This window comes from Phocoena sinus, chromosome 9 (genome assembly GCF_008692025.1).
Source record: "Phocoena sinus isolate mPhoSin1 chromosome 9, mPhoSin1.pri, whole genome shotgun sequence".
NCBI classification, from domain to species: domain Eukaryota; kingdom Metazoa; phylum Chordata; class Mammalia; order Artiodactyla; family Phocoenidae; genus Phocoena; species Phocoena sinus.
In genome coordinates, this window is record NC_045771.1 from 15,979,344 (window position 1) to 16,006,230 (window position 26,887).

The 26,887-nt window shown below is 40.1% G+C and overlaps 1 protein-coding gene across 1 annotated transcript in view; it reads left to right on the forward strand.

Annotated features, from left to right (window-relative positions):
- DGKI (diacylglycerol kinase iota) overlaps positions 1-26,887 on the forward strand; it is a 450,391-nt gene that overhangs the window by 302,757 nt on the left and 120,747 nt on the right. Inside the window, 1 exon segment of the mRNA XM_032642953.1 lies at positions 22,824-22,924. Within this exon segment, the coding sequence (XP_032498844.1) occupies positions 22,824-22,924 (101 nt within the window).

Below are 26,887 nucleotides of genomic sequence, written 5' to 3' on the forward strand. Positions count from 1 at the left end.
TTAGAAAGCCTTCTCTGTTTAACTGAAGGAAGTTAAAGTTTTTGTCGAGTCGCTCTTTTGAAGACGGTTGTCCTTTGACATGAATATTCCAACAAAGCCCTGGAATCCTGAGGACTATGTTAAAGGATTCAGTTTACCTTGATTCTGCTCTGAGTTGACTGTGCCAGCCTACCACCCGTGTGTGTGTGTGCGTGTGCGTGTGTGGATGGATGGATGGATGCCCAGTGAGACCTAGAGCCGGAGAGGACCGCGGTAACCCTCTGCCCCGCAGCCCCGTGCAGCTTCCGCGCTCCTCCAGCATCTGCCGGTGCCCCGCCTTGTGCTCCAGTCTGTGGCTTGCCTGAGAGCCGGCCCTGCCATGTGTCCTGTTGGCTTTGTCGCTATCACTGGCTTTTTGATTATTTCCGTGGCTGGCTTGATTTTCTTTTTCTTTTCATTTACTGTTTGGTGATGCGCTCATTTAATTTCTGTTTAAATTTTGTGTGTCTCTCTTTCTCTCTCCTGGCTTGTTCCCCTGTCTGTCCACGCTGTTTTGCTGACTGTCTTCGCTGCTCATTCCCTGCTGCCTCTAGTGTCCATCAGGTGCAAGCTGCGGACCTGCGGAGAGTGTCTGCCCCCCCAGGCTCCTTCACCATGTGAGTACAAAGCCGTCCCGTTTTTACATTGTGTCTCTCACCTTCATCTCCTCCTCAGGGACAGACTACCTGCACCCTCTCCCTTCACAGGTCCGCTTCTCAAGCAGAGAAGCACCTCACTGTAATTGTCTGCTTTAGCCCTTCTTTGATTTGAGATGCAGCTGTGAAATTCTTTGTGTTCTATCTGTCTCGGTCCTCTGAGTTCACAGTTTAATTTTTTGATTAGGTACTTTAGGGTCCAGAGTTTCATGGGGTTGTATAAAATTCCATACTAAGCATTGGTTTCTGTGGAAAGTCTGTAAACCCATAGACCATTCCATTATCTATGGCTCAGGGATGACCTTGAAGAAGCTCCCGCTGCACTTGATTCTGTGGACGGACCCCGGAAATTATGCGTGGAGCTTTGATTGTAGGTACGTGCATCTGTGGATTTTTCTGGGTTGAGGAATCCATAGTTGTAATAAAAGATCAATAACCCAAAGTTGTTAATGAGTTAGCAAAGTGCAGTTTGTACATAGTAGTTTGTACTTAAACTCTGTGCTTTTATATTTTTCTGGTGAAAAACAGAAGGAAAATGTTTTTTAGCGCTTCACTTCAGGACTTTTTTTATGCTGTTGCCTCTGTCTTGCCCTTCTTTCTTTTCTCCGTCTTACATATACTTTTGTTATGTTTCAGGTACTGTTACAGGTGCTTTACACAGGTTAACTAACTTACTCCCCCAACCACCTTATTGCCATACGTGGTATTATCATCTCCATGTTATACATGAGGAATCTGATGCACAGAGAAGTTGAGTAATTTGACGAAGGTCACACAGCTAATAAGTGGTAGACTGGAATTCATACTCCCGCAGCCTGGTTTCAAAATTCATGCTCACAACAATTTATAATCTGCTGCTTTTCGTCTATCAGTGTCCTATGTATTTCTCAGGGCCCAGCTGAATAACTGCCTTTTCTAAGAATTGTACCTTGATTCTTGCTGGTAGAACTAGTTACATCCTCATTGGAGTTTATACTATTATTGTACTTACTATAGTTCTCAAGGTATAATCGACCGGTACTAATTATATTAGCTGTATATCTGTGTGTATCCCACACTACACTTAGGCCACTTGAAATCATTTGCAGTATCTTCTTATGACCCTTTGTGTTCCCAGCCTTGGTCACAGACCTTAACACAAAGTATTCTGAAACTAAACAGAATTGTTGGTTGGTTGGTAGAATGAATGAATGAAAGAATGCATGTCTGAACAGAACTCTGCAATATCTAACATCTAGGGATATGCAAAGTCACTCCTAAAGTTCAGTTATGTATCATTTTACTTTCAACCCTTGTCTTGTGGATACACGTTTATTTACTCATTTATGACAAAATATTTTTCCAAAAATATTATTTTGTACTTGCTCTGTGTCAGACACTATTTTCTCCTTTGTATTTAGCGGTGAGCACAACAGCTCTGTACCTTCATGGAACTTACAATTGAGTGGTCAAAGAATCAGTAAGAAAATAACATTTAATTTCCAATTTGGAGGCTATTGCTGGGGTATATTACATATACCCCATAAGGCCTGTTCAGTAAATTTGAGTCCAGAGAATGGCTCTCAGTGATCATTATTTCCAGCAGCTCTTTTGATAGAGCTCAAGGAATTGAGAGTGTGAATAGGAGTCCACGTGATAGTTCTCATATTCCTGTCACCTTTTAAGTTTTAGTTGTGTTTAAGTTTTCATCATATCATTTGAATGAGGTTCTTTTTTTCTTTTTCCAGGTGTGTATGCTATAATAAGGTGAACTGTCTTGTTTATTTTCATGGCATGTAACAGGCAGTCCACCTAGATGTGGCCACTTAAAACTTGAATGTTTATCTAAAATATTTTATATTTGTATGTGCTATATTAATTACTGCATATTATAGATTTTATGTCTATATAACGGATGAAAGATTTATATAATAAAAATTAAATTCGAGTATTATTTTAAACATTCAATAACAGGACTCTGTCATATGGAGCCAGGAGCACAGAGAAAACTCCAAGCACAATGAGTATTGTATTTATATATTATGACAGCGGCAACTTAGCGTAGACCCACTCTCATGCTGCTATTGCATGAATCACATTAACCTTGCTCTGGTCCTCACGAAAGTCAGGACTCCAGTCAGTATCTTGAACTAAACTTTGTCTGACTTTTTTTTTTTTTCTTTTAACTCTTGGATCAGCCATTCTCTGCTCAAAACAACTCTTTTTTACAGATGATTTTTCCTTTGGGAGAAGCCTCTCTTTCTGCTGTTCCTAAAGTAAAGTTGCTTTTCTAAAGCAATTTAAATTGTCCTTTCTCTCTAGCTTTCTAATGACTTTTTTAATTAGGGAGGGGGTCATGGTCTTGACAGCATAATGCATAAATTATTAGGAATGGCAACATACAATTAACGTCTGCGTACATGGGAAATTTCAGCTTTACACAAAGAAGAATCTTGAAACTTTCATTTTGATCATATATGACCACGTATGAATGCTAAATTTTAATCAAAGGGATTTAGTGGCTTCATCAAATAGAATAAAATAAATAGAATATTTCACCACAAATTTTATGTACTATAGCGCTTTTGTTTTTGACGTCAGAGAAGAGTTATAATTTCCAGACTTGGCATATGACATAATTTGTAATCTGGGCATTCTTTTTTTTCTTTTTTATTGAGATATAATTGGCATATAACATTGTGTCAATTTCAAGTGTAAACATAATGATTCAATGTTTGTGTCTATTGTGAAATGATCATCATAGTAAGTTAGTTAATATCCATCACCAGATGTGGTTACGATAGTTTTTTCTTGCGATGAGAGCTTTTAAGATCTCTCTTAGCAACTTTCAAATAGTCAATACCTGTAGTCACCATGCTGTACATTACATCCCCAAGACTTATTTATTTTATAATGGTATTATTTTATATTTATTATTATAATAAGTATTTTCTATTTATTATTTTATAATGGTATTTATAAAGGTATTACTATATAATACCTTTTAAACCCCCTCACCCATTTCACCCTTGTCTCCTCAGTGTTGCTCAAAGAATTATTAGACCAGCACCTCAATTAATAAATTCATTATAATTAAGTGACTTCATAGTAGAATCCTCATCGAAGACTACATACATGCACTGTATCTCATAAATCATGAATATTCACATTAAATGGTCATGCTCAGAAAGCCCCAAAAGGTGTGTAACTGTAAAATGAGTCTCTGGAACACTTTCAGCTTTTACTATTGCTTTTCATTAAGTTCTGTTTCCCTCCTGCTCTTGCCCTACCAAAATGAAATAATGTGAACTGCTTACATCTAATTTATTCATTTTTCATCTTTCAAAAATATTATTCAGTGTCTGCTTTAGATATCGGATACTCTGTGGGATACTGGAGATAAGAGATTAGAAAGCTAAGGTTTCTGCCTTGGAGAAATGAACACACCAGGAACAGACCCACTTGTGTTGCCTACAGTACAATTACAACGCAATGTGACAGGCATCCAAATGGAAATTCTGGTTGTACTCCCATGTGAATAACTTTTTTTTGACTCTTTATTATATTTGTTTTTGTATTTTAGTAATTAAAGTTAATATAGGTCCAAATTGACTTTTTTGATATATATTTCTCACTTTTAAGACATATGGATTCATATAACTAGCACCATAATCACCAAAATGGTTCTATCACCCCCAAAATCTTGTTTTGTAATCTATGCCCTTTATGGTCATACCCCCTAATCCCTGCATCTCTCATCTCAAACTCTGGCAACCACTGACTGCTACAGTTTTGCATTTTAGAGAATGCCCTATAAATGGAATCATACAATATGCAACCCTTAAAAACTGGCTTCTTTGAGTGAACATAACACCTTTGATGTTTATGAGAGTTGCTGCGTCTATCATTCCTTTTTGCTGCTGAATAGTATTCCACTGTATGGATGTTTCTGTTTATTTACCTAATAACCCAGAAGGACATCTGGGTTATTTCCAGTTTGGGATGATTCTGAACACAGCTGCATAAACCGTGATGAACGGGTTTTGTGTGAACGTAAGTTTTCGTTTCTGTCGGTTAAACACCTAGGAGGGATTCCAGGGTCGTATGGTAACTTCATGAGAAACTGACAGACTGTTTTCCAGTGTGATCGTATCATTTTGCATTTGCGCCAGCCACGTGTGAGAGTTCCTGGTGTTCCACATCTCTGTCAGCACTTGGTAATGTCAGTATTTTTACATTTTAATCATTCTAACATGAGTGTCTTTTCATGTGATTATTTGCCATCTTTTATACATTCTCTGGTGATGCATCCTCTCAAGTCTTTTGCCCGTTTCTTAAACTGGGCTGTTTGTTTTCTTCCTGTTGAGTTTGTCATGTATTCCGGATCCAAGCCTTTGTTAGATATGTGCTTTGCTTAATCATTTCTTTGTTCTAGAAGGCAGTTGACTCAATTTTCAGGCCACAATTTCTGACTCATCTTCTGAGGATAGTAGCCATAGTGTGTTTTCAGTTGTGTTTTCGGAGCCTTTGCAGTGCTATTCCTATCTGTCTGGTGTGCAACCCCTCCAAGTTGCAGGACAGGATCTGAGGGGAGGGTCTTCTCTGTAGTTCAGTTCCTAAAGTCTGTGGTACTGTGTTTAGGGCCAGATTAACACATTTGCAGCCTAGAGATGAACCCAAGATCATGGACGTCTTTCTGGAGTTGTCTTCCTGAGCTCCTCCCTCTCTCTTGTCACCCTCAGTACTTTCCCATTTCCCGGGGCTTCAGTTTTGGATCCTTCAGCCAGAAAGCTCAGGCTTATTTACCCCATGCTGCTGCATAGCTCCTGAGACCACGTTCACCTCCAGGACCAAGCAGTGATATGACTGAAAGAGAAAAAGAAGCAATGGTGGTTTGTCCCATCCTCTTGGGACCACAGCTTCTCTTATCAGAGAAGAAGATTCCCTCTCCTTATAGTTTTTTTTAAAATTTTATTGAAGTATAGTTGATTTACAATGTTGTCTTAATTTCTGCTCTACAGCAAAGTGACTCAGCTATACATACATTCATTTTCATATTCTTTTCCATTACGGTTTATCCCAGGATATTGAATATAGTTCCCTGTGCTGTACAGTAGGACCTTGCTGTTTATCTCCCTCTCCTTACAGTTTTAAGCACCAAAAGGACTTTGTCATTGCTGCTGCCAGCACAGCAAAATTGCCTGAGTGCCGGGTTGCGAGAAAACGGAGGAGGTATAAGAGGGAGATTTCCCCAAATTTCTCTTACCATTCAGAGTCCCTTCCCTTTCCTCAGGCCAGAGTTCAAGGGCTTTCCCAGAGCTGTCTCTTTCTGCACCTGTTGTCCATTTTAGGCTTTGTGCTGCCTGGATCTGGACCAGGGTTGATTAGAGGTCAAAGGAGGAGAGAGCTCAGCGTTAGTTGGACGGTATTTTAAATTCTGGTCTTCTTCTCCCATCTGCTGCTATCATTTATTTTTCAGAGTTCTCAAATAGCTGCTTTAGGCATTCTGTCCAGGTTTTATAGCTGCATTCACTGGGGGAGAAAGAATGGTGGGTGCTTATCCTCCTTACCCAGAGCCAGAACTTCTCTACTGCCCTTTAAAGCAGAGAGTTTTCACACTATATCCTCTTTTTACCTGCTACAGTTACTCAGAGAGTGCCATAGCTAAACCCAGCAGAAGAGCTCTGCAGAGAAACCAGGGTGTTTTTGAACTGCAACCAACAAATGTTGAACGTAATAGGCTATCTTGCACAACAGTCCCAATTTAAACATAAACAAGGTGTCTCCCAGTGCCAAATTGTGTGGATTTGTTTGTTGTCTTGGGGAAGGCAGAGTCAGACACAGATCCATGAAAAAAGTATATATTGTTATCTTTGATTCAGCATTCTAAACTTGCTTCCAATAAGCGAAGATCTTTGTTCTATGAAGAAAGGGAGTTTTACTAAGAGAAATATTTTTTTGAGAAATATTTTTGATATGTCTATTTTTTTTTCTTTTGGGTTGAATTTAAGGATTTTATTACCGAGAAACCACCAAGACAGAACCAAGAATCTTTAATCTTCATGATTAAAAAAAAACATAAATTAGTGATAGGTGGTTTAATCTTTGCATGCCTCTGGCCAAGGAAGTAAACTAGAAATTTCTTTGAAGTGCTTTCTAAAAATTCAGTAATTCTGTTTTCCGACTAGTCACATCAAAGCTTTTGTTTTAACATGTTTTTGAATTTGTGTAATATGCTACAGAAGTTCTATTTACTTTGTTTATTCAGTTCTGGCCCTTTAATTAGAAAATAAGACTTGGTCTGCTTTTTTCAAAACCCTTTCTCTTTTCCATTCTTCTTTCAGTGAACTTCACTCTCCCACACCCTGCACTCTACCAGGGAGTAGGAAAAACATTGCCAACGTAGAAATTTACATGCATGCCCTTGTAAACTATGGGGTTTACCTCTAAAGTAGCTAAGAAGACCCACCAGATGTGTTTTGCCTCCAGATGAATTAAGCTTGGTGGCTTTGTTAGAACCTCAGGTTCATCAGGACTCCTGGGCCAGTTGAGCCTTCAGAAGAGTGCTTTATGCCTGAAGAGTGCTTCATGCCTGAAGAAGAGTGCTTCACACCTGAAGAGTGCTTCATGCCAGGAATCTGTCCAGATTCTAATTCATGGATTATTACTTTTGGGTCATAATTTCTGGACCAATTGTGAGGGTACCAAAAGGGCCTAAGCATTCACAAATACTGTGAATACACTTGTTGTTAATGCTTCTGTTGTTATTTTTGTGTCCCTGGATGATTATCTCTGAGTAGTAGGATTATAGACAAATTTTATCTAAATTTTATTGGCTTTCTTTATTTTCTAGATTGATTTCAATGAGCACACATTACTTCTATAAAGGGGAAGAAAGCAAAAAAAAAAAATCATAGCCATTTATAAAAATGTCTCTGCTTTAAAGCTCAGTAGAGAAGTTCTGGTTCTGGGTAAGGTGGGTAAGCACAGATTCTTCTTTCTCCCCCAGCGACTGCAGCTATAAAACCAAAAGCAAAAAATAAAGTTTATATTTTTAAAAGAACAGAGAGAATTGCTAAACTCACTGATTGAGTACATGATATTTCTTTCAATTCTAGCTCAGAGTCAGATGGCAAAGCATAAGAGTTAGCTTCAGGCTTTCTGGGGAAAAAAGCCATTTGCTCTCTGATCCTCTGAGCAGGGGAAACTGCTAAGCTTTAACTCATCTTTTTCCTCCTTTCTCTCACTCCCACTCCCATGTTTTATGAATTTCTGGTGATTTCACTTCCCACTGTCCACAGTTCCTTGACTTTTAATCATGTCAAATTGTCCTGTTTCCTGTTTTCCTATGCCACCCCTCTCTGCTGGTTCCATAAAACCAATATAGCAAATTGAAAATTCCCAAGAAAAGTAAGGGCTACTTGAGATTCGTCTCATACCAATTTCCAAACTTGAATCCAGGCTGCACCTCGTATCATTGGTTTTTTCCCTTCCTTACGCTCTGTGAGTTTCCCACAAGAGTTCCTCACTCTGCCTGTGCTTCTATTCCCGTGTAGGTACCCGGGGCAGGGGCGTTCAGTGACTTAAAGACAAGGGGCCTGCAGGAGCAGACCCAGGTCTCCAACTGCAGTGTCTTCCTCCTTATTCTGTAGGCCCCCAAACCCCATGAAGACATCCTCTGTTTTAAGTGTCTATGGGAGCCCTGCTTTTGTCCGTGTGACATTGACCATATAGTAACCTTTTTGCATTTCAGTTTTTCAAATATTAAAAAGAAATGCAGTTGATCTCTGGGATTTCTATCAGCTCTGAAGTTCTGTCATGCTAAAATTCAGGGCATGATCCTAGACTCTGAAGATCTGCCCCTGAGGTATCTAGCAGTTGAGACTTGCCGTGGGATGTGACAAGGTCATTCTTTATCCTTAGTACTGATCAGGCAGGCCAGGCCCTGTACCGCCTTGGTACACTTTTGCCTTGCTCTCAGCAAGAACCCAGGCAGATTTTTTCATTTAGCCAAAGAGGTAATATGGGCCTGAGATTGAGTTGTGATCACATTTAGCATCCTGATAACTGTATGTGGTAGCGATTGCTATCATTGCCATCCCATAGATGAGAAGACTGAGAATAAGAAATATTGGGAAACTTGCCTAAGATCATATGCTATAAAGTCATAAAGGTAACACCCAGGGCTCTTTGAAGATGGCATTTAAAGGCACTGAATTCTGCAGTTGATACAACCTCTGGTCATTTTCCTCTGTGTTTATCAATATATATGTAACTTATGTGTTTTAATCAAATCATACTATATAAACTTCTCCCCTTTTTAAGAGATGACTAACTCCCCTCAGAGATGACTAACACTTTAGAATTCAATTTGAGTGTTTCAAATGCTTGAATCTCTGGTAGTACAGGTTTGAAGTTTGTGTTATTGTACGAAAAATGTCAGAATGACAAACCCCAGTTAAAAATAAATTCTAGTGTAGCTAAAGAAGGGGGAGAGTCTTTTGGGCTTGTTAGTAATGGTGTTGGGTCTGTGAAAGGGGCTCTTCGGGAAGGGTCCTGCTCGCATCCTCAGGGGCTGGATGGCGCTTGTGTTCTCTTGGCGAAGGTGAGCACGGCTCGAGCATCTGGTGCAGTTATGTAAAGGGGTATTAGGACTCCCTCGGCATTTAAAGTTATATCTCGCTGCTTTTAAAATTTAGTTTTAGAGATGCATTATTCATGTCTGCGTAGGTGTAGAAACAGTCCTGCGAGTCAGCACTTCTCGTATAATGAAAGGTCACTTCAAAAGAAAAAACAACACCAAAAAAGTGAAGCCGATACTCACTCAGGTGTTGGCTTGTTGCAGAGCATGGGGCCCAGTGAGCTTCGGGGCATTTTGGGGTGCAGTCTATTGGGCAGGACAGAGAGGGGAGGGAAATTCATGAGTTTTGTTTGTTTAATCAGAGTAAATTTTAGAAAATTAACATTTAAAAAGCCTGACTTTAGAGGTAACATTAGTCCAATAGGGTCTGATAATCCTAACAGTGATATCAAGCCAGAAGAGGTTTCCAAGTGAGGTTAAAATTTTGGAAAGTAAAAAATTAGATTCATCTCATTCCTCTATTATGTATCTTTTTATCAACGGTAATTACAGGATTAAAATGAAGCGCGTTAGTTCTCTTAGTGCATCATTTTAATAGGCATCTGTATTACTTTGCTAGGGATGCCATAACAAAGTACCGCAGACACAGTGGCTTAAACAACATAAATTTATTTCCTCACAGTCTGGAGGCTGGAAGTCTGACATCAAGGTGTTGGTAAGATTAGTTTCTTCTGAGGTATCTCTCTTTGGCTTGGATATGGACATCTTCTCCCTGTGTCTTCACGTTGTCTTTCGTCCCTGTCTGTCGCCTAATCTATTCTTATAAGGACACCAGTCAGATTGGTGTCCATATGACCTCATTTTAACTTAGTTCATCTTTAAAGACCTTATCTCCAAATACAGTCACATTTCTGCAGCACTGGGGGTTAGGACTGCAACATATGAATTTTGGGGGCACACAACCTAGCCCATAACAGCATCATACTAGATAAATTTGAATAAATTTTAGGGTTTTTTTTCTGTCACCAACTGTGTGAAGGTTGAACTTTGTGTATACACAAACTCTATAGTTGTATATACAACTATAGAGTTGTATATACACACAACTATCAATACATGTATTGATAGTTTAATTCTTTAAAATCTTTTTTTATGAAACTGTCTAAGGGGCTAAAGGACATTGCTCTTTTATTTATAGTAGATTCTAAGTATTAACTCTCTGGATACAATAAGACTGGTGACCTCTGTGAACCAAAATTCATCTTCTGTAAAATAAGGTGGTTTACAGTATGAACTTTAAATTTTTGTTCAGATCTGAATTCCTAAAACATTATCATAATAAAACAACTATAAAAATACAGATGATAAATGGCAAGGAAAAGGAGTAATTTTGCTAGTCTTTGTGAATAAAAGATTTACTTACAAATGGACTCTTCACCCAGAATAAAACTAAATACTTTTAGAAAACAGTTATTAATATCTTTAGATAAACTGATACAACTGCGATGTTAGTCATAGAATTGCTGCATTCGGAGAGAAAAAAAGAAACATTTCAGTTTTTACTCCGGTACTGCAGTGATAACTGATACCATATTCTGCCATAGAGTATGACGAACATATCAATAACAGAGAAATCCAGACGTTTGTTTTGAGTGTTCCAAGAGGGTATTTATTTCAAATTGCTTTTCTGAGGTGATAATGAAACGCCACGTGCATTTCATTTATAGGAGAGTTTCAGTTGAATTATACCGATGCAATTGAGTTTCCCTCCTCTGTCATAATACCCTGAAACACTTATATGAAATGAAAAGAGAGTACATTTTAAAAGACATAAAAAGAAAATACTTGATGCTAGATTTAATTAATCCCCAGAACTCATCCTCACATTTTGTGTCAGAAAATGGAACTCTGAAAAGAAGGTAGCACGTTCTAAAAATTGTAGCTAAGATATTTGAGTAAAATGAACATGGCATTGGAAGAATTACAAATGGAACAAAAAAGACAAAGCTTTTCAGCTTTATATTACAGAGAACTGTAATTATTTTCCTTAATTAATCATTTAGGCTCTGCTGCTCTCGAAGTGATTTATGTCCTCTAGTTGGGACATACATAAATCCTTTGGCCTGATGGTATTTTGTTGTATAGGCGAAGTAAAACAATTACATGTTTCCTTGAAGAAAGGTTCTTGCTTTATGATTATGAGTATGTTAGGATACTGCCTTTGGTAGAGACTTGATCTAGTTAAATGTGATAAGTGAGAGGATAGAAACAAATGGGACCAGCAAAAGTACTCCAAATTATTGTCACAATCTGTTACGACATTTTCAACAGAAACCTTTTTTCCTCTCTTTTCCTATTTTCCTTTTAGTATTGGTAGCACTAAAATATTAACCAATTAATATTTCACCTGGTTATTTTGTGTTTGTTTCTTCATTGTCATCCAAGTAATTTGTCTACCACTAAAAGTTTATACTAAGGAACTTTTTTCTCAAGTTTACTGTCAAATCTTACAAAAGTTATTTTTGTTGATGAGTAATTGTGGTAGTAAGAGAATTGTTCTATGATTTTTACAAGTTCTGTTCTAGCAGTGTGTCTTTAGTCTGTCTATTCTTATACTATCAAGAAGGATGGTTCCAAAAATAAAATTCCTTAGTCGTTGGATCAGAAATTAGAGAAAGGTGGTGAAAAGTTTCCCCCTAATTGGCTGAATTTGCTGAGTTGGAAAGAAGAGTCGGGTTTAGAGGATTCTCTGATTCTTTTTTCTTGGATTTCTGACAAGGACACATGGGGTAATGGGGGCACGTCTGTGTTACAGGTGGGAGACTTAGCTTTCCACCAACTGTAGGTTGATGGATAGGAGAGTTAATGATACCGTGTCTCTCTCCAGAGCTAAATGCAGCACCACTGAGTATTCCAAGCCTTGGCAAGCCGTTGTCAACCTGGGAGGAATGTGAGTCAAAACACAGCGCAGGGCTTCCCTGGTGGCGCAGTGGTTGAGAGTCCGCCTGCCGATGCAGGGGACACGGGTTCGTGCCCCGGTCCGGGAGGATGCCACGGAGCGGCTGGGCCCGTGAGCCATGGCCGCTGAGCCTGCGTGTCTGGAGCCTGTGCTCCGCAACGGGAGAGGCCACAATAGTGAGAAGCCTGTGTACCGCAAAAAAAAAAAAAAAAAAAAAAAAAAAACATAGCGCAGTGAAATACTACCTATTAAGAAAAAACAACTTCGCAAATGTTATTTCTCTGATATCCAGTTTTTAGGAAAATATATGAGTCTTTTTGTAAGTCTTTCTATCAGCCTATGGAAGGCTGAAACCATTTATGGAAATGTTTCTTATGTGATGCCATTTATTGTCAGGCCAACATTTAGTTTTTATTTTCTTTATATGAAACAAAACATGGAATCCTCTCCTTACTGATACTGTTTCCTAGGGATGCAGAGCTCCTTCCACACAGTCTGCACGATAACTTTTCAGTAAGAACACATCTTGTAATTCATGCATCCAATCCTTTCTCAAACTAATTGGAGTTACAGCATTTCTCTACCTCAATAGACAGTTATATTTATTTTCACTGCATTACTGCTTTATGCATTTTTGGCCACTGCTTTGTTTGGTTATTTTTACTTATAAACAATTCTAAATTCTTGATTTTTTCTGTAGGTTTATAGGTGAAATAAATGTTAAATACTAAAAATTGTATGTAGGCTAGGGTTTTTGTTTTTTTTTTTTTTTTGTAAAAATGTTGTTTTAATGTTATATAGACACCCACTCAAATACCTCCACTTGATTCATGAAAGTGCTTAGTTACTAGAGGATGAGCAAGTAAGTTAGGTTTTAAGCCTACTTTCAGTGTCTTTCAGGACATATGTGAAAGGCCAGAAGTTTTTTCTTCTGTGAAATGATACTTTTTCAGCTATTCAAGTCCTGTCACTTGCTCCATGCTCTCTTCCACCAAAGAAAAGTCAATTTCTTTATCAGTTGCAAATAAGAGCAGGATATTACAACAGTTAACGACTGCAAACCCAAGGGAAGATTTTTACCACTTAAGTAGCAAATACATAAACGGTTTTCCCTTTGTTTGATATATTGAAATTGAAACTTGAAGTAAAAAATATTTTCCTTTCTGAGCACGTGAGATCTGAAACCATTTAGATGGCTCGGGAGTAATATTATCCTATTACGTCTCATTGGTTCAAGCCCAGTGATTCCTTATCATTGGAGATAGTGATTAATGGTCCTCTACAATCAGAACAGCAAAATAATTCTCTATGCTATTGCAGGCTACGGTACTCAGAGTAGCTCATATTAGCGTTTTATGGTAGAATCTGTAGTCGTTTTTAATGTGGGAAACCTCCGTTACATGGAATTACTTCATAAAGTGGAAGTGCTTTTGGCTGGGTGTGACGAAAGACAGGGCTTGAGTTCTCTACTTTTCCCATTCCAGCTGTTCTTCATCTCAGCAATTTGACTTTGTAGAATTCTACTACAAAAATTCATATTCTCTCTTCCTCTGATTTCCATCCCTCTTTATTTCCTGTGGTATTTGTTTTCCTTGCCTTTCATCATGATTTTTTTTTTTTTTTTTTTTTTTTTTTTTTTTTGCGGTACGCAGGCCTCTCACTGTTGTGGCCTCTCCCGTTGCGGGGCGCACAGGCTCAGCGGCCATGCCTCACGGGCCCAGCCGCTCCGCAGCATGTGGGATCCTCCCGGATCGGGGCACAAACCCATGTACCCTGCATCGGCAGGCGGACTCTCAACCACTGCGCCACCAGGGAAGCCCATCATCATGATATTTTTATACTCTTTATGTACTCCAAATTTTATACGTTTGAGCATAAAATAGTATAAAAAGAGTATAAGTGGGAACTTAAGGTGTAAAACTCCTAAGACTTCTTTTTTTCCTGAAAGGTTGTCATCCCTAGTTACCAATTCAACAAATATCAGGGAAGGAGATTCCACTTTCATAAGACTTAAATCTGTAGATGGTATCTAATCACAGGTAGAAATTCTCCACTCACATTAAGCAGAGGCCTGCCAGAGAATCAACTCCATACGTGAGGAGAGCACAGCAATGATAAGACACGTGAGCATTGAGGTTATTCCCTGTTTGTTGGCTTTAGCAATGGGAACTGATTTTTCCTTTGATCCAAGTTCTGTTGAGTGGTTCTCATTCTGAACAATGGTGAACGGTATGTGTAACACGTGATTCGGTGGAACGAATAATGTAGTCAGTTATCGTGAAAAATCATTTTTCTCATTGCAGAAGTAGCAAGTCTAGATGGGAAGCAGTAACTTACAGATGTTGAAAGCGTCATATTTAATACACGTTGTGGGAGATGTAAAGATAGATGTATATAGATAGCTGGGCATTCAGTTCTTTTTTAATTGAGATTTACAATATTATATTCATTTCAGGTGTACAACACAGTGATTCAGAATTTTTATAGATTATACTCCATTTGTAGTTATTATAAATTATTGGCTGTATTCCCTGTGCTGTACAGCATATCCTTTTAGCTTATTTATTTTGTACAGAGTATAAGGGAAGGTAACAGAATCATCATGTCGTGATCACGTTTATGTTTCTCACCGCCTGCTGCATCTGCGGTGTGATGAGGGTGTTCATGGGCGCCAGGGGCACAGTTAGTTTAGGTGCGAGATGATAGTAGTTTGGTCTTGGCCCATGAGGGTTTTAGTGGAGGGGGTAGAGAAGCGTCCATATTTGGAAGATACTTAGAGGAGGAGAAAGAAGGAGCAGGTGGAAATTTAGTTCGGAAACCAGGAGAGCTTTTTGGATTGAAATCCAAGAGAAAAGAGCTTCAAGGAGCAGAGTTAACCACAGTGTGAAATGCTGCTGAAGAGAGCACGAGGGTGAAAACTAGAAAGGAAATTTAAAATGCGTGAAGAAAGGGAAAGGAGAAAGTAAGAGACCGTGAGATCTTGTGGAGAGGAGAGTTTGAGTTTCCACGGCTTAAAAAGTAAACCTGTGTCTCTGGTACCCGGAAGTTGTAACATTAAGTGTATGTGGGGCGGGTTCCACATAAAGGTCTCAGAGTTGGATGACCGAGTCCTCAGCAGCTGTGGCAGTCACTGCCACAAAAGCAAATGGGTGGTAAGGAGAATCTGAAATATTGGTCAAGGCTATTGGCCTTTTTCTTTTCCCTTATAGCGGAAATGATGAAACTGCTGTACTGGTCCAGCCGCTTTGTGATGTCACCAAGTAAAGCCACTACTAGTTCGTCCTCTTTGCTTCTCCTTTAAATGCCAGGAACCTAATAATGCTAATTTCACTCTATCATGTATTCATTTATTACAATTTCAGAAGCACAGAAATGTATTCCGCTTTCAATGGAAGCATGAAAATCTGCATTTCAATGTGTATTTGAAGATCTCAAGAAACTTTAAAGGTGAAGTTTTGTTTCAACCAATGGCATCAAAGTTTTTTGATGTTTGCTACTTGTAGCCTATTTTTAATTTATTAGCCATGAAGGCAGCAAACATTTCTCTGATATATGTCTAGCTTTAGCGCTTAAAGTTTACATATGTTTGCCATTAGTGCCTGTGGCTGATTACCTCAGTGACTCAAAACCCAATTCCGACCCAAATAGTAGAAGAAAAGTCAATAAACAGAAACCACGGAGAGAGAGCCATTTAGATTCTTTAGGAAGAATTTACAAATGCTTAAGAGCGATCTAACCAAGGAATAGGGCACTTCCATCCTGTACCTCACAAGTAGACAAGGATGGGGCAGAGGCTGACCAGCCATTTGCAGATGGAATAGGGGAATATGGCATCAGACGGAATAGCAGATACTGAATTAGGTGACATCTGAGATCTCTCCCAACCCTATAATGCTTTAATTCCATTACCTTGTTGGAGATCTGGCAGGCTAGCTGTCTCAAATAATTTGTAAGCTGTGGCATATTATATTATTATATTAGCCACCTCACAGATGGACGTCTTAAGGAGCCAAGAACTTAGTGAATGTCTATCAGAAAAGAATTAACAACCTTTAAAGGTACTTTCTCAGAAACATATGTCGGACAGTAGGAGGTCGTGATTGACTGCTGCTGACGCGATTTGGGTTTATCCTTGGCTCCAAATTCAAAAACCCTTTTACAATTTATTTCACAGTCCTGACTTATTGTTCTCTACTCCAGGCAGGAGACAACTGTATTATTAGAGTTCTCTCTGAACTCAGCAGGTGTCAAAGGTCCATTTTAATCTCTGTTCAGAAGCCTTGATTCAATTTGGTTTTACTGCTCAATGTAAAGGGGCCTACTTGGATGTCTTCTTGGATAAGTTATTACCAGTCATAGTTTGGAAATGTCCCAGGGCAAGTACGTAATTTCTAGGAAGTTGCTAAAGGGAAGGCCATTAAGTATAGTTATATTTTAATAAGGCCCAGCCTGATAGCTGATGAAAGGATTGGTGGTAAATGTTTCTGGTTCACCACTATTTAATTAAAGAACAAGCAGTCCTGAAATGGTTTACGTGCTTTTCGGGCAGGGACATCCTCTTTTCTTGTAAATTCTTCCCTCTTTATTTGTGCAGATCCCACTAGAGATAAGATGCAGGGGGCTGAGAGAGCATAATGCAGCATGGATTTACCTCCAGATCTAGAGAGCCAGATGGACAAAGGACGGAAGTGGACAGCCAAAGCAGGGGTTGCCTGGGGCTCCCAAAGAGAAAAGCCTCTAGTGAGCGTCTCATGGATGGTCTGATGCTACACTGTGCTCAAGCCTCAGGGCCACTGAGAGTCCCAGAAGGATTTGACTTTTTTTGCACTTCACTCCTTTATTTGTTATTGTAAACAACTCAGACCAGACTCTATTTTAGGTGCTGGAGCTGCAAGGAGGATGAGGAAATAGTCTTTCATCCCAAGAATTCACACTAGAAATTAATATTTTAATCAAAACTCCATTCGCAAAACAAGAACCAATTCAAATGAATTCTATTAAAGATTGGTTAGAAACATCCTTTATTATATCTAGGTTATGACTGAATAGAATCTCACATTTACATTTCTTGAAAGAAATTAAATCTACAACTGTTACTACTCTTCCTTCTCCTCCCCCTCCTCCCCTCCTTCTTCTTCTCCTCCCTCCTCCCTCCCCCCTCCCCTCCTCCTCCCTCCCCCCTCCCCTCCTCCTCCCTCCCCCCTCCCCTCCTCCTCCCTCCTCCTTCTCCCTCCGCTTCCTCCCTCCTCCCCTCCCCCTCCCTCCTCCCTCCTCCCTTCTCCCTCCTCTTCTTCTTCCCCTCTTCCTCCTCCTCCTCATTATTATTTTTATTATTATATCAGGCCTCAAGAGACTTGTGATGCTTTTCTACCTTGCAAAGGAAAACTCTATATATGAGTAACAAAGGCCCAGTTAAATTACAGTTTGTCATAAAAACCGATGCGTCTACCTAGTGGTTTAGGGGTGAGTCTTACACTGAACCATTTAAGAAATGTTAAAACAGGACTTTTTCAAGGTACAAAATGTAGAATAATTATACAGCTTTAAGGATGTCCTCTGTAATGTGAATTAGGATTTATATCCTTAATATCTTTAAGTAGAATATCTTGCAAACATTCACAGTCCCCACTTGCATTCTCATTCAACGGACGATAGATGGCTATGTAACTCTGCACCTTGTCTCCCAACCCATGTCAGCGGACTCAAATCCTGCTAAGGTTTGAGATCTACTAACTCCTATTTAGAGCTATGACTATGGCTTCTGCTGTGATATTACTATTCAGGACTCCGTTTTTTAAAAAGGCCTGTGGAGATTGAAGAAGCATCAAGATGCTAATAATAGTAACAAAATAACAATACATTATACTTGAAAACTTACTATTTACAGGAGTGTGCTAACTGCCTTACGTGCATCTTCTCATTCAGTTCTCACTATATTCCTATCAGTCCTGTTTTCAGATCAGAAAATGGTTTTGAGAAGGTAACTTCAGAGCGCTGAATGTCAAATGTGTGTTCATTGGTAGAGTTCAGATTGGAACTAAGATTTTGCTGATTCTGCGTTCTGCTTTATGCGCTGTGCTGTATTGTCTTAAGGTTAAGTGGTGTTACTGCCAGGTGATTTGTGTTTCCAATGAGAAGAAGGGATTACGTGATGTTAATTGTCTGGAAGTGGGAACGAAAGCACCCAACTCATCCCTTCCATCCATGAGGGGTGCCTGTACGTAGGAGACTGGGATGAGAGGAGTCTTTTATCAGTCTGTGAGAGACAATGTGTAGTAAAGAAATTGATTGAAAGAATGAAGAAGGTTGGAGGCATGAGGAAGGAATTTGACACTAATGGATTGAAAGTCTCTGAAGAGTCAAATAAAAAAATCTATCGGCAGGAACTAAAGGGTAGCAGAGAATGATGAGAATTAGATCTAAGTTGTATTCAGGGAGTTGTCTTGATGGCTCTGCACCTACCCCCCGCCCCCTCCAGCATCTCAGGGTAACAGGTGTGCATAGGTGGAGAGAGAAGGTACAGACTGGAGATTTTGAGGCCCCTGTTAGTGACTTTGGCGAGAGGTGCTTTTATTACGGTTCTTGAGAAAGTCATGATGAGGATATTTGGGAGTTAAGTTCAGAGCCATCAACTTCCACTCTACACAAGGAACGTATTCTTGATGTTTCAGAGGAAATTCATGAGAAGGCGACAGGTTGGGGCCATTGTCCCGATTTTAAAGGACGTTCACTGATTGCTGAGTCCTATTTTTAGGGACCTTGAGGGGTTCCATGGAAGTCAGGTTTAGAACCCCTGATACGGAGCTTAAATTAGTATAGAGTAGCTTGGGGTAGAAGTTGGCACAAAGGCAAATCCATTTTTACCAGGTTGTTAGTCTCTTCTATGCTCTGCTAACTTTCTTGGCAAAATTTAATTTTAGAAAACTAATGGCACTGCTGCTCCCCAGACCAAGGAAAAGCTTTGTCATCCTTTACCTCCGGTCAGCCATTAATGGGACACTAATATATTTTGCCATCAAGGGACACAATCGAATTACTTGGCTTTCATTTAACCTCCGTGCACTTTTCTCCCCCATGTTCTAGTTGTCTGTTTTCATGTTATCACTTGACCTGTAAAATACCAAGTGGGAGAAGATCCAGGAGAACCATGACACCAGCCAGGCTAGACGGTTTGCCCCCGGAGGAAGCCCAGCAGCTTGTTAGAAGTATCTAGGGAGTTCCTGCATGTGCCCTCATCTGCTTCCAATACCTGACAGCAGCAGATGCTAGTGTTTATTAGGCAGGACCTTACCTGAAAGAACAAGCTTCAGGATAATAATTATACCGATAATACCTAATATCGAGCACTTACAATGTGCCAGACATTTTTCTAAGCACATCACCTGTGTTGACTCACTTAATTCTCAAAACATCCCCGTGAGGTGAATACTGTTATCATCCCCACCTTTCCTATGGGGAAACTGAAGCACAGTGTCCTGATGAACCAATAACTGGAAGAACTTTACGTCCAATCCAGTCCATCTGACCTAGAGTCTGAACTCTTAACCACTTTGCTGAGCTGCCTCCTGTACCTACTCTTTATACCAGGGTCCGGAGTAATTCAAAGGGATTATCCATCAGGGACCCTCTGGGTGAATGTCCTCAACCTTCCTGATTGGCCTGATCTGGGCCACCATTTGATAGGAGGCCAAATACCAGGTACCCTAGTCAGAAGGCTGGTTTTAAGCAAGCCTCCACTGGTGGGAAAGTGGGATGTGTTGCAGGTTGTTGGGAGAAGATGGGAGATGAGAGCAGAAGAGTGAATGTGTAGGAAGTGGAAGGAACAGAGTGTCGGCTGGTTAGTGAGAGTCTCCACTCTTTTCCATTCTGGAGATGAAGTGAGATAATATATGAATTCATAGGGGACCTGGAAAGTTCTATAAGATTGGTGGGAGGCTGTGGTTCAGGGGCAGTAGTGTGTGGTGGGAATCAGTGGGTTCAGATGAGAACCTGGAAGGCAGAAGTGTGTGGACAGACAGCAGACAGTGTTGGATTTTGAGAAAGGTGGTTCACACTGGTTAGCCCACGGGCAGCCCCCTGGAGGAGGGCTACGGGGACCGGTCTGCAGTCACTCTCTGAATCCCACTTCCAACTTGGCAGCTGCTGCCACAGTCAGCTCTGGACTCCAGCTCACTGGAGAGGACCAGAGCTCACTGCCACTAGATCTGCTGTTAGCTCAAAAAGTGTTTTGGCGGAGCTCTTTCAGCCTCTGCCCTCTCTCTTCTCCTGTTACAGAGTATGATGGGCCACCGCGTTCTATGTTTCCAGCTTCCCTCTTATCTGCTACGCTTGCAGGAGAGTGTTTGCTAATTATAATCTTTGCGGTTCACTGGAGTGAACTTGACGTTAAAAAGATCGGGCACCTCTTGGGAGTTCCTTGGCGGTCCAGTGGTTAGGACTCCACGCTTCCACTGCAGGGGACACAGATTTGATCCCTGGTCGGGGAACTAAGATTCCCACATGCCATGTGGTGCAGACAACAACAACAAAAAAAGATCAGGCCCCTCTTAATTTCAAAATCCGTATTTGGTGTCAACGGTGTGTGGTTACTCTGTTAATAATTCTTTCCTATCTACTTACATCTAACACCTAACACTGATACAATCCTTACTTTTACTCTTGCCCCGAGTTACCATTTATTTACTTATTGATGTACCTTTAAAATAATTATGTTACTTTTCTAAAAATGATGATACTCAGTGTAAAATAATCCCTAAATCCCCCCATGTACAGGTAGCCATCTCAAACAGCTTACTGAACATTTTCTTCAGACACTTCTCTATAAACTCCTAAATTCCACAATTCCCGTGAAGGAGATTATGCCATATGTAATTTTCGATGACTTTTTTTTTCACTTAACAACATATTGTACTCAGATTTTCTTTTAAAGGTAGACACTCATTTGTAATATGTGCCCTGCGTTCTCCTGTTTGTACCAACAGTTTACTTAGCCAGCCCCCCGTCGATTGTTCATTGACCAAGAGTCTGAGCATCACGTAGGGATCGTCCGACTCTGCTAATCCAGGCTCTGTGGCTTTGCTGTCAATCTGTGGGATTCTTGGCATCGTATAATAGAAGGAGCATAAAAGGAATGAATGAAGAGTCCAAGACTCTGCTCCCAGCTCTGTCACTTAGTAGCTCTGTGACCTTAAAATCACTTTACCTTTCTGAATCTCAGGTTCCCTACCTGTAAATGGCGGTGTGGGTACGTGTGATATTAAAGGTCTGTTCTGCACATTCACAAATGTGCTTTAAACCACATCTCCCATCCCAACTTACACATGTCAGTTTTATTCACCAGTGCCTGTTAAGTTGGAGTATGTATGGAAGGAGTTGTTACACTTTGCCCTAAAATGAGTTTTTAGACAAGAGAATGAAATTAAAATTATTTCTCCCTCTTCCAGAGCTGCAGTGAAATTGTGTGTGTGAGTGCATGTGTGTCTGAGGTTGGGGTAGAGGTATCCTGCCAATATTTTTCAAGTATCCCTCTGTCCTTCCATCCATCCTTCTCCTCTTTCTTCTCTCTCCCGCCCCTTCCTCCTCTCTCGTCTTTCCTTCCTTTTTTCTTTTTCTCTTTCTCTCTTTTCCTTCCTTCCTTCCCTTCCTTTCTTTCTTTCTTTTCCTGAAGTGAATTGAGGACTAATGCTATTCTTTCTGCTTCAGTCAATGGGGACTTCTACCCCATAATATAAGACAGGAGAAGCAATAAAGACAAATGGGGATTGTGTTATATTAATATATTGAATAAATGTACTGTTCCGTAGTGGTGATGATGAAGATCAAATTATTTCCCTCGACTAATGCCCATGATTATTTTGAAAATATTAGTTAAAAACATCCAAGGAATCCAGGTAAAAGCCTTCTGAGGGTGAATAGGACGCTTCAGAAAGTTTGGTACGACCCCCTTTTAATTGTTCACTATCTATCCTGAACCAGTTTGAATTCCTTTAGAATGAATTGAATACTTCCTTCTCTTCCTAAAGAATGCATGTTATACGTGTTTTAACACTTTTCGTCCATTTTGGGGTCCTCAGTGGCACCATCACAGGCAACATTTATTGTAATTGGCTTTGACTGAGAAGTGCCCCCAGGGAGTTCGAGGTGTGTGGAGCCATTTCATTCTCAGCCCCGTGCTTTCTGGATTCTTGGTTTGATTTTTATGTTTTCCTGTCTCTTCTGAGAGCCAAGCTGTTATGGGCATATTTGCTAATGCAGTTCTTTCCAGCTCTACACCACTTCTCAGCACTTCAGATTAGCTGCATCTCATTTATTGTGGAACTGAACACAGAATCTTATTGGAGTTTTTAATAAGTTAGTAAAAAAAAAAAAAAAAAAAATGAGTGGGCTCCAGAAGCTTTTTCTGCTTATTCCCATGTTCTTACCTCCGTTCCAGAAACTTGAGGTTTGCAGAGACGTGTTCTCCAGATAATTGCTGTATTCTCATCTCATCAAGATCCCATGATTCTGGTTTGAATGTGAACTCTTTCTTCTTCATAAGAAGAGATGATGTTGCCTTTAGTCCGTCCAGGTGCATATGACTCCCAGTTCCATTCTCTCCTTGATATCTGACCATGCGGTTCTTGTTTTACAGTCCCCAGTCTGTCCCAGACCGTCTGAGGATCCGGGTGAACAAAATCAGTTTACAAGACTATGAAGGATTCCACTATGACAAAGAGAAGCTCCGGGAAGCTTGTAAGTTGGAAGTGCCTAATGGATATCACGGGATCAGCCTGTTTTCAGCTTCTTGGTCCTCCTTGGTTTGATGGATAGATCCATCTTGTGTCTGAAAGTCATGATTAAAGAAATGAAGGGAAGTGTAGTAACATGTGAACCCCAAGTGATGCCCTGTGGGCTGAAGAAGATGGAACTAGAAAAGGAAATCAGCATAAACTATTTCTGCTCTTGATGCCACGTTAGGATTTCTTGGTTTATTAACCATTTTAGTCCCAGGCTGACCTAAAATGAAGAAAGCAGAATGATGGTGCTACAACATGGTATAGTAACATCTAGAAAATTCTTGAGACAGCGCACGTCTCTTCCTGGAGGCTGCATTACCAAATACTGTCCTCATTCTTCATGCCAGGGTGACAGAGTTATCTGGGAAGACACGTCCTTCACTTCTAGCTGTTACGTGATTGTATGACGTCAAAGAAAGGCCCACAGCGTAGTAAATGTCAGGGTAAAATGAGTCATTGATGAGGTGACAGTGCTTCTGAGACCTCAAGTTGAGTCAACATACAAATTCCTTTCCAATGTTCGTATTTTCCATATGCTTCTTTAAATATATATAACTGTTAGTTCAGCTTGCTCAATATTCCATATTTATTGGGCATTTTTCACATTCCAGTCACTATTTTAGATCTTTGTCTGTACCATGAAAATATATGAGGTAACTGGGGAACGTCGGCCAGAAGCAGTTAAGACGACAGGTGTGTTGGATATTAGGGTTCTCGGTTCCTTCTTCATTGTGGGGGCCAGTAGTCAAGTGCAGTAAAGGCAGAGAAGATGAGGGCCAGTGTCCAAGGGCATGGGCAGGGATGCCAACAGAGAGAAGGGAGCGTTGTAGAGAACCAGAGATTTATGAACGAAAACCCAAACTGGCCCCAAGTGTGGACCTGAAGGTGTAGAAGATGAAAATAGTTAAAACTGGCAGGAGTGGAGTAGGGGGCACATTTCTGAGCTCTGATTCCTGAACCTGTGATCTGTAGTGGGGTGTACTGGATGGAAGTCCCGAAATCCAGGGACCGTCTCAGGGTGGGGCAGGGACTTTCAGATCTGGAGGTGACAGTGAGCAAGGATCCGCTTCCCCCGTAACTCAGGCACTAAACCTACCAGGGCATCCTGTATGGAATTTCTCTCTCCATTCTTTCACTGCGTCAGCTTCCTCAACCTTCTTCATCCTTTTCCGTAAACGTCAGTATCCTTCAGCTTCTCCCCAGCCTTCTCGCTCCATCCTTCACTCCTGTTCCCTTTGGTAGGAATGCTTTGAGGTGGAGGAGGAACAATGCCCTGAGCCTCTGCATTTCCCCCTTCTGCCAATGGCAGATTATATTTTCTAATGTAAATGAGATTATGCGGGCCAGACTAGCACAAAATCTAATTTAACCGTAAGGTGGTGGATCTATATGTTTGCGATGGGAGATGTAGCTACAGTGTAAATTAAACTGACTTTTAGAGGCTACTAATGATAAAAGAATGGTGTTTTATGTTCTTTTTCTTACAAACTTCTAAACAAATAGCTTACAAGTTTGAAAAATTAAAAAAGAGACTGGATCTCAAGCCAGTAATATTTTGCAGTTTACTGTCAACTCTGAGGAGAGGCAGTTAGGAGTGGGGAAGCTTTTGAAATTTTTGGCTGAAATGAGATTTGAAGCTTATCTGTGGATTTCAATGACCTCTTCTTATCTTTTCTGGGGCATTATCTGTCCACTATTGCCAGAGGTAATTGTGATTTGAGTTTTTACAAGATGACATTTCCTGGCAAGTACTCTGCTTGTCATCTCTTATGTGATAAAACATCTATGTGAGGAAACTTCTTATATCAAATTGGGGGAGGTGACGTGATATAAATATAAGTCCAATAAATTCAGCCATGTCTTTTGGGACCCAGAAGAACAAAGAAACTCTCAAAGAGGGAATCAAAGCATTATCTCATTTTAAAGATTTGAGGAAAACAACATAGGAATTAGAAGTAAAAGCAGCCAACTCAGTCATTCTACATTTAATATATGGTGATGATGTTTCTCAACTGTGGTTGCTCAGGAAAGTCTGTCCTTGGGGGTTTATGGACTTATTCACACTCACCCTTTCTTCCCCGGCTCCAGATTGCAAGTGACTGCAGATTCATGGGAAGGCCGACAGCTCAAACTGAGTATAAAGGCAAAAACCAGTTCAAATCCCAATGTGCAGTGCATGCCAAAATAGGTTATTTCTGAAGCATTAATGAAATGAAATAGAGAGAACACATCTAGATAAAAGGGACTCTAGGAATGTGCTCTGACCTGCATCCTGGAAGAACAAAGCGGGTGAATCCTCTTGGGTCATTCATTTATTGTCAACATCCAAGTCCGAACTAGAGCAGGTCCTGCATTACTGGGTTCAAAAAAATTAGTTCCCTTTCTTGATGACACACCAAGTGACTCATCCAGGCAGCACATGGCTGTTCTCCTTCACCATTTAATAGAATCTTGCTCATGTGTCTGGATCATTATTCACATTAGATTACAAGCTCAGATGTTTGTTGTCCTACAAAGCCCTGCTTCTGTCTGTAAGGCAGGACTCCATGGTAGTTACGGGAGGGCAGCCCTTTTCATCGCCATATTTATTTTGGCAGAGAGGAAGATGGCTATAGTATTGTAAATACTTCCTGTCTCCCTTCCATTTAGCCCCAACTCACCTGGCGGCATTTCCTCTAAAATGATAACACAGAGAGGGTTCCTCTTTCTCTCCTTCTGCTCTTATTGGTAAATTTCAGACCTGCTTAAAACAGTTATAGTTTTTTCACTGGATTTATGAATTATTAATCCTCAAGATAATGGTTATGTGGTCCAAGAGAGGAAAGTCTATTCCACTTGAAATAGAACATAAGGAGAAAGTAGCCATATTAAAAAAAAATTCTTCAAGTAAATCTATAATAATTATAGCAGAAACTCACTCCCATAATCAGAATGAAGTATATAAATGGGTTCTTAATAAAGCATATAATCATATAGTCTAGGCAAAAGGTAATCAGTTTTTTTAAATTTCTTATATTTCTAAGTACAAAAGAGTTTCACTGACACATGACATACATGTTTATATTTGGAATGACTTGATACTGGCCAAGATGTAACTCTGTCTCCGGTAAACTGGCTAAACTTTACTCGGGCATCAGCTTACTCTGCACTTCTGAGTGGCCACGATAATTCATATGAGTCTAGGGCCTAAAGCAGAAAAGTAAAATCCAGTTTGGAACTAATTGAAAACAGATGTAGCCTATAAAGGTCGGGGGCATTGCCAACATTTGTTGTATATCAAACACAGTGTTCAACAACCCTTTTACATACAGTATCTCAGCACCATGGATATTAATCCGGCCATTTACAATTTAGTGTATCTATATAGTGGATAATATCTCAGTATATTATTATCTGGTTAAGACTAATGATTGTCGCTAATTAGATATTTAGGCAGTTGTCCTAATGGAATTTCCTTGTCTTCCTTGTTTAATGACTCAGTAGAAGCGTCAGAAACATTTGTGTTTGAATCTCACTTGCAACCTTGACAAAGTAATTTTACCGATGACCAAACCTCTCATCTCTCAAAGGAGAATATAATTGCAGCCTCAGTAGGGTGCTGTGGGTTACATGTAATGTTGTATATGAAAGCCCCGCTGCACAGTCTGGCAACATTAGCAAGCCTTCCCAAAATGGTAGCTGTGATTGTTGGAGCTGCTATTCCAAAAGACACTGCTATGACATTGCCCTTCAATCTGCAAGTCCACAAGCCAGGCTCAGAGCAGCTGCCCTTTTTTTATATATATATCCTCTCACCAAACTGCACACGCCATCGCCACCCTCCAACTCTCTTTCTCACTTTCAGAAATAGAATTGAAAACACTAGTATATATTAAAGATTACGGAAAGAAAATATGAGTAATCATTTGATTTACTTTTA